Source organism: Danio rerio, chromosome 7 (genome assembly GCF_052040795.2).
Source record: "Danio rerio strain M-AB ecotype USA chromosome 7, GRCz13ab, whole genome shotgun sequence".
Classification (NCBI taxonomy): Eukaryota; Metazoa; Chordata; class Actinopteri; order Cypriniformes; family Danionidae; genus Danio; species Danio rerio.
Genome location: NC_141027.1, coordinates 20,326,282 through 20,345,000, shown reverse-complemented (window position 1 = coordinate 20,345,000; position 18,719 = coordinate 20,326,282). Strand labels below are relative to the sequence as shown.

Genomic DNA, 18,719 nt, shown 5'->3' with positions numbered 1-18,719 from the left:
CATGAATGATTAAGGCAGTTCTAAAAGCAAAAGGGGATCCAACCCAGAACTAGTAAGTTGTACCTAATAAAGTGGCCAGTGAGTGTATATAGATGGGTGTAATTTTAGGGCTTAACTAGGTTAAATAGGCAATTAGACAAGTCAGCGTACAGTATAAAAGTAATTTGTTCTGTAGACAATCAGAAATATCATGCTAATTGGTGCTAATAATATTGTCCTTAAAATAGGTTTAAAATAAAAAAAACTGCTTTTAAATCAAGCCGAAATAAACAAGTAAGACTTTTTTCAGAAGAAAATATATTATATTATACTATGAAACTCCTTGCTCTGCTAAAAAACATTTGAGAAATATTTGAAAAAGAAAAAAATAAGATTCACATGAGGGGGGGAACGCTGTGGCGCAGTAGGTAGTGCTGTCGCCTCACAGGTTGCTGGTTCGAACCTCGGCTCAGTTGGCATTTCTGTGTGGAGTTTGCATGTTCTCCCTGCATTTGCGTGGATTTCCTCCAGGTGCTCCGATTTCCCCCACAGTCCAAAGACAGGTGAATTGGGTAGGCTAAATTGTCCGTTGTGTGTGTTTCCCAGAGATGAGTTGTGGCTGGAAGGGCACACGCTGCATAAAAACATGCTGGGTAAGTTGGTGGTTCATTCATTAATAAAGCGACTAAGCCAACAAGAAAATGAATAAATGAATGAAAGATTCACAGGAGAGCGAATAATTTTGACTTCAACTGTGCATATCACACAAAAATATCCTAGATATGCTCTACTTATTTGTCAGATTAAACTTGCTTAATCAGGACTCATCTAGTTTATGAATAAGTGGAACTGACCCAGTTTCACAAGTTACTTCTCTCAAGGGTAGGAGCATCAAATCATTTCTGAATGCTGAAATGTTGAGAAACTTCCTTATTGGCTTGACCTGGCATGCTTAATCACAACAGTAAAACACCAAAAAAAGTCACGTAGACTTCATGATCATGACTATTACTGCCTGTACAGCTGCATATACAGTTCATTAAATACACAATCCTAGACATGAACATAGTATATTACTGCATTTACAGCCTTCTTTCAACAGTCATGAAATGTGTAGATTACAGCACACACAAATAAGATTTATTACGACTGTTCGCTTCTAGTAAACCCTGCTGTCTGTTTTCTTATTAGTGTTGCAGTTTCAATCCAACTCTCGAGTGAATATAGTCAGAGCGACCATCACTCACAGGAGGAGCTGCCTAGCAATGCACGTCTCCACAGTATTACTAATGTCTCAGGACTGCGGAACTGCACGTAACATTTATTCAAATATAAGCGCTGCACATCTTAACATTTGCACTGTCAACGTATGCAGTTGAAGGCAAAACTATTAACCCTTCAATGAAATTGTAATGTTTTTATGACATTTTCACAGTATTTCCTGTATTTTTTTCTGAAAAAGGTTTTATTTCTTTTAGTTGCATTTAGTTTGGATGCATGAAATAAAATCTTTTTATAATTATTATTTTAAGGTCAATATTATTAGATCCCTTAAAATTTTTTAATTGGCTCCAGAACAGACCACTGTTGTCCATTGACTTGCCTAATTATCCTAACTTGCCTTGTTAACATACCTAATTAAGGCTTTAAAATTACTTTAAGCTAAATACTACATCTTGCAAAATAACCAGAAATATTATCTACTGTCATCATGGCAAAGACAAAAGAAAAATGTAATTATTAGAAATTAGTTATTTCAAATATTGTTTAAAAAAATTCTGTTAAACATAAAATGAGAAAATACAGTTTAAGTCAGAATTATTGGCCCCCCTTGAAATTTTTTGTTAAATATTTCCCAAATGATGTTTAAGAGAGCAAGGAAATTTTCACAGTATGTCTGATAATGTTTTCTTCTGGAGAAAGTCCTTTGTTTTATTTCGGCTGGAATAAAAGCAGTTTTAAATTTTTAAAAACCCTTTTAAGGTCAAAATTATTTGCCTAGTTAATCAGTTAACCTAGTTAAGCCTTTAAACGTCACTTTAAGCTGTATAGAAGTGTCTTGAAGAATTTCTGTCATCATGGCAAAGACAAAATAATTCAGTTATTAGAAATCTTCGCTCTGTTAAACAGAAATTGGGGAAACAAATTAACCGGAGGGGTTAATAATTCTGACTTCAACTATATATGTTTATTTCTTATTTCACAGAGTGGCTAATAGTTTTGCCTTCAATTTTATCTTTAGCTGAATTATGGTGCAAAACATTTATAAAAACATCACAAATAAAAAGATTTAAGGGGCTCATTTGACTTTTCACAAAATTAATATCATTTTTAAAAAATTTAAAAAACAATCTTTCATAATCTAAACCGGCAACAAAATATACAGGTCAAGTTTTTTCTGTTGAACACAAAAGAAGATATTTTGAAGAATGTTTGTGATCAATAGTCATTAACTTCTATATTATATTTTTTCTGTTGTAAATTTTTAGCGTTTTTCTTATTCATTCATTTTCTTTTCGCCTTAGTCCCTTTATTAATCTGGGGTCGTCACAGCGGAATGAACTGCCAACTTATTTAGCCTCTGTTTTACGCAGTAGATGCCCTTCCAGCTGCAACTATTCACTGGGAAACACCCATACACTCTCAATCACACACATAAACTACGACCAATTTAGCTTATTCAGTTCACCTATGCCACATGTCTTTGGGCTGGGGGGGAAACCGGAGCACCTGAGGGAAACCCACTCAAACACAGGGAGAACTAGCAAACTCCACACAGAAATGCCAACTGACCCAGCTGAGGCTCGACCTTCTTGCTGTGAGGCGAATGTGCTACTCACTGTGCCACCGCTTCCCCGCATTTTTCTTATTTTAACTGGAAAAAAGTAAAGATTGGAACCACTTCAGGGTGAGAAAATTAAACTTCTAGGGTGAACAATTGCTTTAAAATACACACTATGAACTTAACCAATGGCTAAAACAAAGAAAAGTTTTAAATGTGCATTTAGAATTGTGCAACTTAACCAAAAGTGCCGGTTTCGGTGGAAAACACTTATCAAACCCCATTATTTACTGAAATACAAATGACACACACATAAATGTATTATAAGGGGGTCGAGTTTGGTCTTAATGTTCACTTAAGAAAATTGTAATTTTGTAAAATTTTACTGAAAAAAATATGCTTTTCTTACTTAGAGGTTTTGAAACAGATCTACACAAAGAAAACTCACAATCCTGCAAGCCAGATGTAACACAAACACTGCAAAAAAACAAAAAGCTTACTTAGAATTTGTGTCTTGTTTCTAGTCCAAATATCTTAAAAATCTTAAATCAAGAAGCATTTAAGAAGAAAATGATCCTGTTTTTAGGAAAACAAGCTAAATATTCGTCCAGCTGGGTAAGCTATTTTTTATTTCAAATCGAAAACAAGATTATTTTACTTTTAAAATATTATTTATTTCCCACTAGCAGATTATTTAGCTTGTTTTAAGGAAAAACCCACTTCATTTTCTGAAAACAGGTCAATAATTTTTACTTTTCCAGAAAATCTTCTTAATTTAAGACTAGAAACAAGACAAAATTTCTAAGTAAGCTTTTTTTTTCATTATTTGAACTACAATCTGGCAGGACTGTAAGTTTTCTTTGCATAGATCTGTGCAGAAAGCAGAGCGAGTTGTTCTATTAGCTCTCCAGTTTGTAGTGCGTGAAGGAAAGGTAAAAGATTGACTCACCGTTCCAGCTCGTCTGTGTTTTTCAAGGTGAAGTGGTGTGTGGCCGTTTGAACGTGAGTCCCGAGTCCATGCTGGGTCAGTTTAAAGTCACACTTCAGAAGTTTTTGGGTGGAAAACACCTCGTGCCTAAGCTTTGTCAGTGGTTAACAGGTCTGTTTTTACTCCACACGTGTGTTTACTGCTGTCTCTTCACCTCCCCTGATGCCCTGCATTGTGTGGCAGGGGTGGGGGCTGCTTTCTCTGACATTTATTATCAAGAGAGGAGTTGGTTACTAGGAGAGGGATCAGCATGAGAGCGATTGTTGCTGCGGGATGCTGATGCTTTTGAAAAGATCTCACGGTGCTGTTGGTTTTACTTGTTTTATTTTTATGTTCTTAAAATTTAATTTGATTGTGATACAGTTCTACAATGCTCTGACAACTGGATGCAAACTAGAGTTATTAGCTAACGAAAACTAAAACATGCAAAACAATTTGACAGAAAATTTACAGCATAAATATTTCTGTAAAATTTACATCGAAAAATGTAACAGTAAAATCTTGTGACATACTGCAAAAACATTAATATTATAAAAACCTAATGTGCATAACTGATAAGAAAAAAACTCACAAGTTATTTTAAATCCACATTTTTTATTGTTTTTTTTCCACTGCAAATTTTAAGACTTTTTCTTTATCATCTCCATAAACCTTGAGTTTAACAGTGTTTTAATGTATTTATATTCAATTTTAAGGGACAGTTCGACCATAAATGAAAATTATTTCATAATTTACTTTCCCTTGGGTGATTTGAAACCTTTATGAGTGTCTTTTGTTCAGTTAAACATAAATTAAGATATTTTGAAGAATGCCATTTCCGGAAACCAATTCACTTCCATAACAAAAAAAAAAGTACTTTCAAAGCTATGTGTGCCATCAAACCAGCATTCTTTGAAATATCTTAATTTGTGTTTAACAGAAGAAAGAAACTCAAATAGGGTTTAAACAAGTGAAAGATGAGTAAACGATGAGTTTTAATTTTTATGTGAACTATCTCTTTAAAGTTTTGATTTAATTATTTGCCAAATATAACAAGGAACCTTTCTATTAAGCCTTTTATTTTAACTAAAGCATGCTTACAGTTCTATTAAAGGTTTCAAACTAAAATATTCAAATATGAGCATAAATTATTTTTATTTGTTTGATCAGCCACTTTATTAGGTACACCTTAGTACCGGGTTGGACCCCCTTTTGCCTTTAGAACTGCCTTAATCCTTCATAGCATAGATTCGACAAGGTACTGGAAATATTCCTCATAGATTTTTTGGTTCACATTGACAGGATAGCATCATGCAGTTGCTGCAGAATTGTCAGCTGCACATCCATGATGCGATTGTCCCGTTCCACAACATCGCTAAGATGCTCTATTGGATTGAGCTCTGGTGACTGTGAAGGCCATTTGAGTACAGCGAACCCATTGTCATGTTCAAGAAACCAGTCTGAAATGATTCATGCTTTGTGATATGGCGTGTTATCCTGCTGGAAGTAGCCATCAAAGATACACAGTTGTCATAAAGGGATGGACATGGTCAGCAACAATACTCAGGTAGGCTGTAGTGTTGACACGATGCTCAATTGGTACTAAAGGGCTCAAAGTGTGCCAAGAAAATATCCCCCACACCATTACACCACCAGCAGCAACCTGAACCGTTCATACAAGGCAGGATGGATCCATGCTTTCATGTTGTTGATGCCAAATTGTAATCCTACCATCCGAATGTTGCAGCAGAAATCGAGACTCATCAGACCAGGCAATGTTTTTCCAATCTTCTATTGTCCAATTTTGGTGAGCCTGTGCGGGTTCGACGTGTTGTGTTCAGAGATGCTCTTCTGCATATCTCGGTTGTAATGAGTGGTTATTTGAGTTACTCTAGTCTAGATTTTCTATCAGCTGGAACCAGTCTGGCCATTCTCCTCTGGCCTCTGGCATCAACAAGGCATTTGCACCCACAGAACTCCTGCTCACTTGATATTTTCTTCCTTTAGAACCATTCTCTGTAAACCCTAGAGATGGTTGTGTGTAAAAATTCCAGTAGATCAGCAGTTTCTGAAATACTCACCCCAGCCTGTCTGGTACCAACAACCATGCCATGTTTCACTGCATTTTTTGTCCTGTTTCTAGTCCAAATATCTAAAAATTCCTAAATCAAGAAGAATTTTCTAAACAAGCAAAACATATTGCCTTGTTTTGAGAAATATTATGCCAATATTAAGTGAGTTTTTCCTTAAAACAAGCAAAATAATCTGCCAATGGGGTAAGCAAAATAATCTTACGTCAAAGATTAATTTGCTTACCCCATTTGCAGATTATTTTGCTTGTTTTAAGGAAAAACTGACTTAATATTGGCATATTATTTCTCAAAACAAGACAATATATTTTGCTTTTCTAAAAAATGTTTCTTGATATAAGAATTTTTAGATATTTAGACTAGAAACAAGACAAAAAATCTAAGCAAGAAAAGCATTTTTTGCAGTGTTGAAGTCACTTAATTCACCTTTCCTCCCCATTCTAATGCTCGTCATGTCTACATGCCTTAATGCATTGAGTTGCTTCCATGTGATTGGCTGATTAGAAATTTGCGTTAACGATCAGTTGGACAGGTGTACCTAATAAAGTGACTGGTTAGTGTACAAAAAACTGTCATAATTGAAAATATACAAAAACATACGGTAAACTCACAATATAAATAAAACTATAAATATGTACATTTTAATAATATATCCATATTAAAATAACACTTACTGCAGAATATACAATGAAACATTAATCAAATAAAGAGAAATATAGTTGAAAAAATCATGCAAACTTTAATTTAGCATGGTCTGGAGTAAATACACCCAAACTCCTGCATTTTTCAAAGGAGTCTTAAATCAATAACTTGCACAGCTTATCTAAACCTCAACAAAATTGTCTGCTTCAGATCTGTTTTTCCTCCTAGTGGCAGTTCATAGGGGTCAGGACTCTCACTTTAAGGACAAACACAATCGAAAAAAGTCACACTAAGTTAGAAAATAACAAGGGAAGTAAATCATGACAGATTGAGTTCCTGGATGAGCTATTCTTATAAAAATTGAAAACTAAGCACAATCAAGCCAAAATAAAAAAAAAATATCTGAGTTCGAAAAGCTATTTTAAATCCACGTCTTCACTTATTAATGCTGTTCACATAAAGCTAATTAGCATATTTCACAGGAAAAACGACAGAACATTTTATAGCACATGGTTACTGTTTCACAGACAGCTATTATCTGGCATTGGAATGACTGTATAAAACTCAAACAACTGGTTGTTATTTTGGTATTGCTGAGTAAGTAAATAATTAAGAACCGACTGTCCTTCAATCTCTATTTATAACTCACAAGATAGTGTAGACTGGATGGTCACAGGTCCTGTTTTGTAGTGAGTGTTTAACAGCACGTTACTCATGGCTGTCAGTGACACATACTCTACTTTTGTTTTGTTTTTTTACAACTCAACTTTCTAACCCTAGCCCATTGTAGACGCTCTCAACTTCCTTTGACCTTTTATTGTCTCGATCACGTCTAGCATGACTCCTCTTTCAGTGTAGAAACACATGTGATATACTTGAGAAGTGACACATGTGATATGCTTGACAAATTAAGAATCAGAAACTCTACCAAATAAGAAAGCCTCTGAGAAAATATTGACAAACTGAAGCCAAAGGCATGAGATACCGTGAGTTCTGAAGAAGGATCTACAAAAGGTAAAGGAATACAAGAGAAGGGGAATACTGCGGGAAGCGCTCCGAGGAAAGGACAGCCGGCTGAAGCCAGTTTAGAGGAGAGCGGCACACCCAAGCCCATGTAAGGGAATGATGGGGAGGGAGAAAACAGGAGGGGAGTGCATTCTGGGAAATCACACCGTGTGGGGCTGAGGGCTTTTGTTTGGATAAGGCTAATAAGGAGCAGCACAGCATGTGTGTATTGTATTTCCCGAGCTGCAATCGCATGTTTATTTTTATAAAACAGTTGTTTCCTCCAAACTTACTGTAGAAAACAAAGCCACTGAGTGTGTCGTAGAGGATTCCAGTAAACTGTGTAACAGGGGAAAGGGTCATTGTACAAAAAAAGCATAGCTTGTACAAATGTGGGGGGAAAGATTTATAATTTTGTGTGTGACATGTTGAAATGAGATTTAAAAAGCTTAAATAGCCCAAAAATTAACTTTATTTTGATTTTATTCTGTCAGACCAACACAGTCCTGTATAATGTTGTTGGGTATAGTGGCATTTTATTAAAGTTTACAAAAGGACATAAATCTGATGTAAAAATAACCCCTTACGCTCAGTGGCCTCCGGGTACTGGTTTCCCCCACAGTCCGAAGACATGCACTAGGTGAATTGATTGAGCTAAATTGTCCATAGTGTATGTGTGTACTTCCTAGTCCTTCAGGTTGGGGGTTGAGCATTGGGCTAACAACCCATCTCATAAAAAAATTAGATGTTATGAAACAGGTGACACAGTGGCGCAGTAGGTAGTGCTGTTGCCTCACAGCAAGAAGGTCGCTGGGTCAAGCCTCGTCGAGTAAATTAAGTAAATTATTTATTTTAAATATTTGTCTGAACTATTCCTATAAGGTGTTCACATTTGACATAAGCTTCATTTTATTAAATCAAACTGCAGCACCTTCTCTGTCCATTTCAATAAATGTGAATGCTGCAATCCAAAACTCTGAGTAGATCATAACTAGGAGACTGAGGCCTCTGAAAACATGGGTCTAATATATATATATATATATATATATATATATATATATATATATATATATATATAATATAAATAAATTATATATACTACACATCCGCATATATATATATATATATATATATATATATATATATATATATATATATATATATATATATATATATATATATATATACATACAGTTGAAGTCAGAATTATTAGCACCCTTCAAATTATTTTTCTTTTTTTTAAATATTTTTCAAATTATGTGTAACAGAGCAAGGACATTTTCACTATGTGTCTGATAATATTTTTTCTTCTGAGAAATAAAATTTTCTTAGAATAAAAGCCGCTATTAATTTTTAAACACCATTTTAGGAACAAAATTATTAGCCCCTTTAAGCTATATTTTTTCTCGATAATCTACTGAACAAACCATGGTTATACAATAACTTGCCTAATTACCCTAACCTGCCTATTCACCTAATTAACCTAGTTAAGCCTTTTAATGTCACTTTAAGCTGTATAGAAGTGTCTTGAAAAATATCTAGTAAAATATTATTTACTGTCATTATGGCAAAGAGAAAATAATGCAGTTATTAGAAATGAGTTATTAAAATTATTATGTTTAGAAATGTGCTGAACAAATCTTCTCTCCGTTAAACAGAAATTGGGGAAAAAATAAACAAGCGGTCTAATAATTCAGGGGGGCTAATAATTCTGACTTCAACTGTGTGTGTGTGTGTGTGTGTGTGTGTGTGTGTGTATGTATGTATATATATATATATATGTATATATATATATATATATATATATATATATATATATATATATATATATATATAAACAAACAAACATAGGAATGCAACAAGACAATCAAGATGTGGTCATAAAAAGTGCCCATTCTGCTTTTTCTGATCGTAATTTTGGTGTGCAAAAAAAAGTGTAGTACAAATGTTGGAAATGGATCTCCTTACAGCAGATCTTCAATTGTGTGTATGATGCATTCCTCACATTTTTCTGGTTCCTCAAAGAACTATTTAGTTAAAAGTTTTTCAAGTTTATATTAGTTTTTCTACGTTTATGATAAAAAAGTAAAGTGAAAAGGTTCTTGTGAAATGATGATGTTCTTTAAGGAGCTATTTCCACTCTTATTTTTATATGTAATGCTTGTTATAAACAATTGGGACTGGAAAGGCATCAACCACATAAAAAAATAATATATGTATTATTACGTAGCAGTGCGATATGGTTGTATATCGGCACTGGTGGGGGCACTCCCACCAGTGCCGATACATGGCCATATCGCACAGCTACGAATGTGATATTGCTCATATATATATCAGTACGGGTCTTGTTGGTCTGCTTTCAGCCATACATCAAACTTACAATAAAAAATTATAAATAAAAACCCCATTACACATTTACAACTTGCAAAAATAACAGATTTTCCTACATTACAAAACAAACCAAAAGAGAGAACCTACCTCTACACACCTTAAAACACCTAAAGGTAAGGTAAATCACCTTCATCTGATTTACTACAGCAGCTACATTTACAGGAATTCCTCCTATATGAATCTCACAATGTTGACACTTATCAAATTTCTCTTTTATGGGAATTACAGGTGTTTTCGATCATAAATCTTAACCACTAAATGGGGAATTCCTACTTTCGTTTTCCTAAAATAGTATAATAGAACAAATAAGTTAAGACACGTAGAACGGTCTGACTCAACATTTGATGAAGTGGGATCATCCGTTTCGGGGGCCAGAAACACGTTAGGGTAATGACATCACCGCGCTTGCTGCCGCAGTGACATCACTTTGTTTATAAACTTTATTCCTGTTGCTACAGACGGTTTCCCTGAGAGGGAGGGTGAGACACTCCTCCCGCCCACATGTTTTACATACACACATCCGCTTTCAGCACAGCGACTGCCTATATAATGAGTCCCCGGCGTAAGTTATTCACTTTCAATAACTCGCAAACAACAGGACAACATGTTTCCAGAATCGGAGTGCGGAATCTGCTACCGAGCTTACAACCTCGGCCGGCGGTGTCCTCGACAGCTGAGCTGCAAACACACGTTTTGCGAGAGCTGCTTGGTGACCATCGGCCGGTCTGCGGAGACTCACGAGCCCCGGATAGTGTGTCCACTGTGCCGACACTCCACGGAGATGCCGGAGGCGAGAATCAAAGACAACCTGCCGGTAGACGAGGACATTTTTGAGCGACTTGTAACCGCGGGAAGCTCTCAGGAATGTGAGGATGATGATGATGATGATGAAAACGCAGAGGAACAACATCAAGACGTCCCTTCTCCAGCCGGAGTTCCCTGTCTAGCCAGAGAGGACGTTTCCCCACCACCACGAACCCGAAAGGGACACCTGGTGAAGTGCTTAAAAAAAGTGTGGAAAAAAGTTGTCGGAGACGGGAACATAAGTGAGTATTTCACCTCGATAACCTGCTATAGGTGTCTTTTAATGTGCTTAAGGGTATATCTCACACAAAAATGAAAATCATTTACTCAGCCTCCTTCACTTGTGCCAAAATATTTTGTATTTCTTTCTTGAACATATTTAAAAGAAGGCTGAAAACCTGTAAACATTAATGACTTCCAATGGCTACAGGTTTTCAGCGTTTATCAAAATATACTTTTATCGTTTAGCAGGTGAATTTTTGGGTTAACTTGTCAATTTAGTACTTGAATTGAGTGCATCAAGAACTAATTGTCATGTGTTTTTGTTTTGTTTTTTTCAGATTGTACTATAAGTGATGCAGACTTGAGGGACCTGGCGGTTATGTCCTGCTACATGATGTGAATGACAATTTCAAGTTGCTGACCGACTCTAGTGCTGTCCTCAGACACTCATTACTGCACATTCCCAATTCACCTCTGAAAGGGAAGCTGTGGACCGCATGTTTGCACAATGTATAGTGGGACTGTCAGTGCCTTTCGGGCACATGAGGGCTGTTTGTAGCTGGGTGTGACTCGTCACCATAACAGACATGTGAGGTTGTTGCAAAACAACCCATAAACACAGCAACAGCACATGTTAAAATCATTTTTGGCTGAAATGAACCACACTGCCAGTAGACGTGTTTGTGGTGCTCTTTTTGCTGTTACAAAATCCTGGAACACATTCCCAATGACTTTTCTGTCTTGAAATGTAAAATATTCTAATTCATTGTTATGAAATGTTGTATTTATTGTATCTTTTAATTTGTTTAATTAAGGAGTTTTTCAGTATTACATTTGTATCAAATGATTGTGCCTAAATTATGTGTCATTTTTAAACTCGTTTCATGATCACAAATGATTTTTTAATATTAGATTTTTATAAAGTTAAAATATTGAATTACTGTATAATGCTACATTTGTACCAAATAAATATTTTTAAACTACATATACAAGTTTACCGTGTGTGTGTATAAATAATTTTATATTAGTTACTTAATTCATTCATTTTCTTTTCGACTGAGTCTCTTTATTTATCTGGGGTCACCACAGCGGAATAAACCATCAACTTATCCAACACGTTTTACACCGCAAATGTCCAGCTGCAACTCAACACCCATACACTCTTTCATTCACACACATACACTACGGCCAATTTAGCTTTTTCAATTCACCTGTACCGCATGTCTTTGTCAAGTGAAACAGGAGCAACCCACGCAAACACGAGGAGAACATGCAAACTACACACAGAAATGCCAACTGATCCAGCATGGGCTTGAATCAGCGACCTTCATGCTGTGAGGCAATTGTGCTACCCACTGCGCTACCATGATGCCTTATTTAATTATAAATAGTTATATATTTTACTCCACATGCCGATAAATGTAAAAGTGATATCCTGTTCCCATGAATCTAAACACTCTTGTTTGGTTGTCAGGTTCTCATACACCTCTATAAACCGAACACATGCTCGTGCATAAACTCCATTTTCTTGTAGTAAAAAACAGGGTCTGGTACACAAAAACAACCATAGTATATATTTGAAATATTATTGCACATAAAGTGCATTTTCAAAAGTTTACCATCTCCATAAGCGGTTTTTGTCATGTAAATGAACAGCTGTTAAAAAGTGCTCATTTTTATTTGACGCTGTGCAAATGTACACAACTGAAATCAATAAAAATAAGCATATGGGCAATTCTGCATGCACTTAGCTCTAAATGCATTCAGGTGGGCCTCATTATGATGAACAAAGTTGATCAACAATGTCAGTGTTTCAGGTAAGGCCACATTAATAGGGTCATTTTGAGCAGGTGTGACAAAAACTTGCACTATAGAGCTTTAAACATGTCTCATCATTGCTTTCTGAGGTAAGCATTTACATTCCATTTCAGTGTAACAGTTTATAGAGGTTTGGTTCTGTTGTTATGTAAGTAAAATCTTAAAATGAACCTGTTTTTATACAGATTGCTGTTGGTTTGTTTGACTCACTCTGTTGTTGGGTGTTTTCCTGGACTGTCTTTTGGTAAGATGTGGTTACAAGTATTATTGGAATAATTTGTTGCGTCAAATCAAGTATTTTTGTGTAAAGTATGAACTAAAGTGTCAAATTAAAACTGATAGGAATATTTATTTTATAATATTGATAACTAAATGTATTGTTGGTTTATTGCCAATCCATTTAGGAGACATCGCTGGAAATGAACCAAAGATCAAATTGCAAGCACTGGAAGTTTTCAACATTGCTGATTCTTCCATCCAAAAGCCAATAAAAGGCACTCTACTAAACAATTTAGTACAGTTTAACAGCAAATATCAGTGGCCCAGAGTCAACTCAGCCCCATACAGTCAGAAAAGCGATGGCAATGCCAAAAACCCAAGCTTTAGACTTACTGAACCAAAAGATCCTGCATATGTTATGAATTACCAAAATAAGATCTTGTCCAGCAGCAGAAATAATCCTGTTGATTTGTCTAGCGTCAAATATAATAAAGGACATGATGCCAAAACAAGCTATGCTTTCCAAACAGTCCAACAGGAACTCAATCCCTTCACAGGGAGCCAATGGAGCTCTAGTGATACAAATCTGGGCTTAAGGCTGGTGAAGATAGAAGGTCCGGTGGACAGAATGCATGCAGGAAATGTGTATAGATCTGAGACATTTGGATATCAGCCTATTTCTAAATCAGAAATGCATTCAGGCAGTCAACAACCATTACGACTCAATGAACCCTATTTGAGGGAAGATATCTCCGTCCAACCAGCACATGCTGAAAGAATCTCATCTAATTACATGTCCAGAAGCTCCAATGCAAACCATAATATGAGGTTCAAAAGTGATGCAAATGCCATGTTTGATCAATCCAATCAAAATGGGCCGAGGAGGGTCATGCCAATTATAGAAGATTTATCTTTTCTAGAAGCAAATCAACAAGTGCACAAATCATCGCCACATGTTTTTTCTGCTGGGACTGCAGCCCTTTCTCAAACTTCCCTGGGGAATGTGAGAGATTCATCTCTTTCTAAGATTCCCACAGTTCCAAGACTAATACCTTTAGTTGCAAAAAGGCCAAATTCAAATAGAGGTGACCTAATCTTTCCTTTAAAAAAACTTGTGATGTTTTCCTCTGAGCCTGATCAGATGAAGCATTCAGATTCTAGAAGGGTCACCATTCCACAAGCAAATCCACAAAACAGCTTAGAGTATGGAAATACGAAGTCTTATACAAACAGCTACACCCTAAAGGACATTCAATTGACTTCTGCGCAAAATGGTTACCAAAACATTGGACAAAGTTATCAGGATGTTGAACCTATTCAAACACGTCACACTCAGAAGTATGATGAAGTGGCTTCAGGTTTATCTGTTGACATCCCGTCAACAACCAATGGTGTCCTTTCTTACAAACAATTTCTGTCAGATGAGAATAACATCCGAAGCCAGCTTTCTGCATTATCTAAACCATCAATGCAAGGCACGTATTTGACCTCCCAAATACAGTTTCCAAAGAACACTGTGTTATTTTTGGAACGTGATAAGAGTGTTAATCTACCAGACATCACAAATGATTCACTAATGAAGACAAGTCAGCATAGCACGCGGCATAGGACGGATCTGAATCCTTCAGGCCAAAGTATAACCCATTCGTTATTTGTTAAAAAGTTTCCGGTGCCAAGTCTCGTGCCAGGCAACACTATAAAGAGTGCTTACAGTGTTAGTCCATCCGCGTCTGGCACATATAAAGATTCAGCTGTATCCACAGATCAAAACCATCCATACTATATATCTCCTAAAAAGCCATATGCTTTTAAAGGTTTTGTCCCAACATCTCTACAAAAATCCAAAGTGCACTTTGAACAGAAACCTATCACAAACTCTTTATTGAATATGCAATATGTTGCTGCTCATCCAAGTACCATTCAAGAGCCCTTAATTTCTGACCAGTTTAAAAAAATGCTTTTCCAGTTTGAGGACTTCAAAACAAGCCAAGACAAACAACCAGATCCTGATCTGACAGACTCCTTTAATAACAGACTACAGCTCTCCTTTAAAGAGGGTGGAAGTAACATGAAGTATGATGTTCAAGGTCAAGCTGAAGCCAGGAGTGGCACTGAATCTTCAAATAATGGAGCAGCTTTTCTGCAAAAACACCTTAAAAAGGCATACAAGGAATTACCACTTGAGGAAGTTCAGTCAGAAACATCCAAGAGGTGGACTTCAGCCTTACACAACCTAAGTCAAATGCCAAAAGTGGGATCCTCCATCAGCAGGTTTGTTGGTTCTAATGCACACTTCTCAACCACTAAATTTTCCAACAATCATGAGAATCCTAAATCAGAGATTATTCAACCAATTTACAAGACTCCTCTTATTAACAAAGCAGTTGCTGTTGTCCATCCAATTCACATGTATAAATACAAGGAACCGGAAGCTCCATTAAATTCAGCTAAGGAAATTCTGGGGAATAGAAACCCAGCTGAAGTAACCCAATCAGATATTAGTGAAAATGCCATGAGATCAAGTCCGACAAGTAGTGTTGTGATTGGGAAGCTGGTTGAAGTTACAGAAAAAGGAAAAGGATCTGGAGAAAATTCATACTTTCAAAATTCTTATTCAGCGCCATTTACTCAATCTACATCATACAGATCTACTCATCTAAAGAGTCACAAAGTGAATAGATTTTCCACTATATACAGATCTACTATTAAACAGTTTGACCCGATAAATGAAACAAACATTGACTTCTATGCTATTGACGCATCCCAGTCATCAAGTCCCACAAGCAGCTTTGTAATCGGACGGTTAATCAATACCTTTAACAATGCCTCCACCAAAACAAATCCCAAAGCATCTTCAACAAAAACGGCTCTGAACAGTTTTAAGCCATTTCGATTTTCAGATATAGCTGGTAGTGCTTCTTTCACTAATGCTAAGCTACATTCTGCTGCCATCACGCCAAAGGAAGTTGCGGATGTCACAAGAGTTTCAAACCACTCTGATTCAACAGTGATGGCGGAAATTATTGACAGCTCCTCTGTGATCTCAACATTAAAAATCGAAGATGATGTTCAAAGCCCGGTGAGTTTCAGTGTCTCTGAGTTTCTGCCAACAGCTGCAATAGACATCAGCATGGAGTCTCGGTCATCATTTACAGAAGAATATTCTCCATCTCAAACAAATTCACAGCTGAATCATTCAAAAGTGGATACTCATTCATTTTATGAGGGAACTTTGATGCCAGATATTACTACCACTTCGGTCTCAGTTACCTCAGATGTAGACTGGCTTTTTTTAAATTTGTGAGGTTAACTTGTACAGTATGAACGTCAATGGTAAACGTCTTTAGCAGACGGCAGCTTGAAGTGTTTCTCTGTTCTGTAGGTAGATGGCGCCAGATCTGTTGTCACGTTCATTTTGCATTAAATGTAATGAATGTAAATTCTGAGCTTCGTTGTTGTTGTTGTTGTTGTTGTTTTTTCATTACCTCCCATGTTTACCTCCCAACAGCATATGATGTTGGGAGAAATATTAATTATACTTAAATATTACTTATTTCTTGCTTGTATATTTACTTTTGTCATGCAATATAAGCTTATTATGATTTTTAGGTGTCAAAAAGTAATATTTGCACTCAAATTTAGATAATAAAAACCATTTTTGCAGTCAAACTGCTCAAATCATATTGCATAAAAAGTCTAAATTGAAGTTCCAAAATTGACATTTCTGAGTGTTGCAGACAAACTATGATGTTGTTTGAGCTGTTTAGGATAAAACAATTTTAACTTCCCATTTTAACATTAATTTATTTTTCTTTAATTTTAGTATTGAGATTAGTACTATACATTTTTTAAATACAATTACTAGTGTTTTTTAGTTTAAAGAAGTGTTTATGTAACCGGTTCTGCATTGTACTGTCTAATTTTTAAGTGGGAGAACTAGACTGATCAGAAGTTGTGACTGCTCTTTAATCTCACTCCTCTCCTGTGTGCAGTCAGTGCAGAAAGAGAAAGTGCAGCGCATTTAGCATTCACATGTTTCAATTAGAAAAAAAAAAAAAATAAAATCCTCAATTTAAGGGAAAACAAAAATAACAAAGGAAATGTAGAAAATAGAGTTTTAAATATTATTTAAACATTAAAACTACATTTTTAAAGGTAGAGCAGAAAAGGAAGAGGCTGGTGCAAAACAGGAAGTTAAAACTAAAGCTTCTCTGGAGATTTAAAGGAGAAGACTCAAACACTAATACACTTCAGTTAATACTTAACACACATTTTGTGTAATTCTATAAATAAAGTGAGCAATTCTTTCCATGCCTGTTACACTTACTAGTAACTGGATGTATCACATCAGGGACTATACTGTGGTATAAATAAAAATGATAGTAATAAGGACGCAAAAGATATCTAAGACAGGTTTTTATTAAATCCACTAGTAGGTTTTGTCAACAGAATTGATGGTTATCATGTGGATTTTTTTTCCTCCACTAAAAGTAAATAAGACTAATTAAATGTAAATATTATATTTAACAAAGATTAATGTTTTAGAAGTATGTGTATTCATTCATTTTCCTTCGGTTTAGTCCCTTTATTCATCAGGGGTCACCACAGCGGCATGAACCGCCAACTTATCCAGCATATCTTTTACAGAGCTGATGCCCTTCGAGCTGAAACCCAGAAACATCCATTTACACTCATTCACACACATATATTACAGCCAGTTTAGTTTATTCAAGTCACCTGCATTAAAAAAATAAATAAATAAAGATTACTGCTGCTTGTTCAAACTACCTGTTTAAAATAAACTGAAACAACACAATTCTTGTCATTTCTTTGGCCAATATATTTGTTTTATGTTCAGTCCACTTCAATTTGTAAACCATTAAGTTAACTCAAGCGTTTGCGTTGGGACAACATGAAGAAATTGTGTTGGTCCGACTACCTGGTTAGGGGAGTTCCCATTAGGCTTTGCGTGGGATTGAATAAAGTGAAGAAAATGTTGACAATAAAAGTAATCTTAGGTGTTTAAAGTTATTAAAAAGACTTGTTCAAATTTAATCCTCACTTTAGTTGGAAGATTTAGAAGATTTTCGTGTAATGTTTTGAGATTACCACCTTGAAGAAGCACCCATGCTTTGAGTGTTGGCAGTTTAATTAGCAAAATAAAAAATAATAAACTGCAGTTTGTTGCTTTGCTTAATGAACAATAACTGTCCTAAAATTAGTCTCAATCAACTGTATTTGTAACTAATAAAATATGCTTAAATGGCTCTTTTAGTTTATTCAGGATAACTTCAAGTGAAACTAAGAGACTTCAAAATGTACAACAAATAATAGACATACACAATATTATCAGTCCTTTCAGTTTAAGTAAAATAAAATACAAATGCATTTAAACTTTTATTTGATAAATACATGTTGGATTACTTCAGTTGCATTTAATTGTGTAAATAGTTTGTTTTAGTTGGCGCTAAACAAATTTATTGGATGGAAATCCTGCTCTCAATTAAATTGAGTTCATCCAAAGAGTTATATTTTCAGAGTGAATCTTTTCCCATTAGACAGTCTTTGGACTGTGGAGAAAACCAGCGCACCCGAAGAAAACCCACACAAACATGGGGAGAACATGTAAACTCCACACAGAAATGCCAACTAACCCAGCCGGGACTTGAACCAGTGACCTTCTTGCTGTGAGGCGACAGTGTTAACCACTAAGCCACCATGTCATCCCAGAAGTATGTTTAATTCATTAATTTTAAATCATTTAGTTAACAAAAGTTAATAACCGTTTCAAATATCCCAT

General features: G+C 35.6%; 3 protein-coding genes and 1 long non-coding RNA gene across 6 annotated transcripts in view; 3 read left to right on the top strand and 1 right to left on the bottom strand.

The window, feature by feature from the left end:
* The window catches only part of si:ch73-335l21.2, a 7,572-nt gene extending 3,542 nt beyond the window's left edge, over window positions 1–4,030 (bottom strand). Inside the window, exons 1-3 of one of the 3 annotated variants that reach the window (XM_087258312.1) lie at window positions 3,711–4,030; window positions 2,773–2,854; window positions 379–613 (exon numbers count right to left, since the gene is read on the bottom strand). In XM_087258312.1, coding sequence (XP_087114438.1) covers window positions 379–613; window positions 2,773–2,840 — 303 coding nt within the window. In that variant the 5' untranslated portion in view covers window positions 2,841–2,854; window positions 3,711–4,030. The remainder of the gene's footprint in view (window positions 1–378; window positions 614–2,772; window positions 2,855–3,710) is intronic. The other 2 variants (XM_087258313.1, NM_001386653.1) reach the window with 2 other exon arrangements.
* LOC141375343 (uncharacterized) lies at window positions 3,982–8,308 on the top strand. The gene is made up of 3 exons (XR_015495521.1): window positions 3,982–4,050; window positions 5,031–5,841; window positions 6,224–8,308. It is a non-coding gene; the product is annotated as an uncharacterized LOC141375343 (long non-coding RNA).
* A 2,067-nt stretch (window positions 8,309–10,375) lies between these two features.
* On the top strand, window positions 10,376–11,867 carry si:ch73-335l21.4. The gene is made up of 2 exons (NM_001386727.1): window positions 10,376–10,902; window positions 11,221–11,867. The coding sequence occupies exons 1-2, from the start codon at window positions 10,461–10,463 to the stop codon at window positions 11,280–11,282; spliced, it is 504 nt and encodes a 167-aa protein (NP_001373656.1). The 5' UTR covers window positions 10,376–10,460; the 3' UTR covers window positions 11,283–11,867.
* Window positions 11,868–12,736: 869 nt separating this feature from the next.
* On the top strand, window positions 12,737–16,359 carry LOC110439932 (uncharacterized). Its single transcript, XM_087260821.1, has 3 exons — window positions 12,737–12,789; window positions 12,886–12,944; window positions 13,105–16,359. Exons 1-3 carry the CDS (start codon window positions 12,767–12,769, stop codon window positions 16,221–16,223), a joined length of 3,201 nt encoding a protein of 1,066 aa, XP_087116947.1. The 5' UTR covers window positions 12,737–12,766; the 3' UTR covers window positions 16,224–16,359.
* The last annotated feature ends 2,360 nt before the right edge of the window (window positions 16,360–18,719 follow it).

What these genes read in the sequence shown, in the direction of transcription:
- si:ch73-335l21.4 (NM_001386727.1), top strand. Translation starts at nt 10,461, where the DNA reads ATGTTTCCAGAATCGGAGTGCGGAATCTGCTACCGAGCTTACAACCTC. An exon ending in TGTCGGAGACGGGAACATAA is followed by an intron (nt 10,903 to 11,220) that starts GTGAGTATTTCA and finishes TGTTTTTTTCAG; the next exon opens with ATTGTACTATAAGTGATGCA.
- LOC110439932 (XM_087260821.1), top strand. Translation starts at nt 12,767, where the DNA reads ATGTCTCATCATTGCTTTCTGAG. An exon ending in TCTCATCATTGCTTTCTGAG is followed by an intron (nt 12,790 to 12,885) that starts GTAAGCATTTAC and finishes GTTTTTATACAG; the next exon opens with ATTGCTGTTGGTTTGTTTGA. An exon ending in TTTTCCTGGACTGTCTTTTG is followed by an intron (nt 12,945 to 13,104) that starts GTAAGATGTGGT and finishes CAATCCATTTAG; the next exon opens with GAGACATCGCTGGAAATGAA.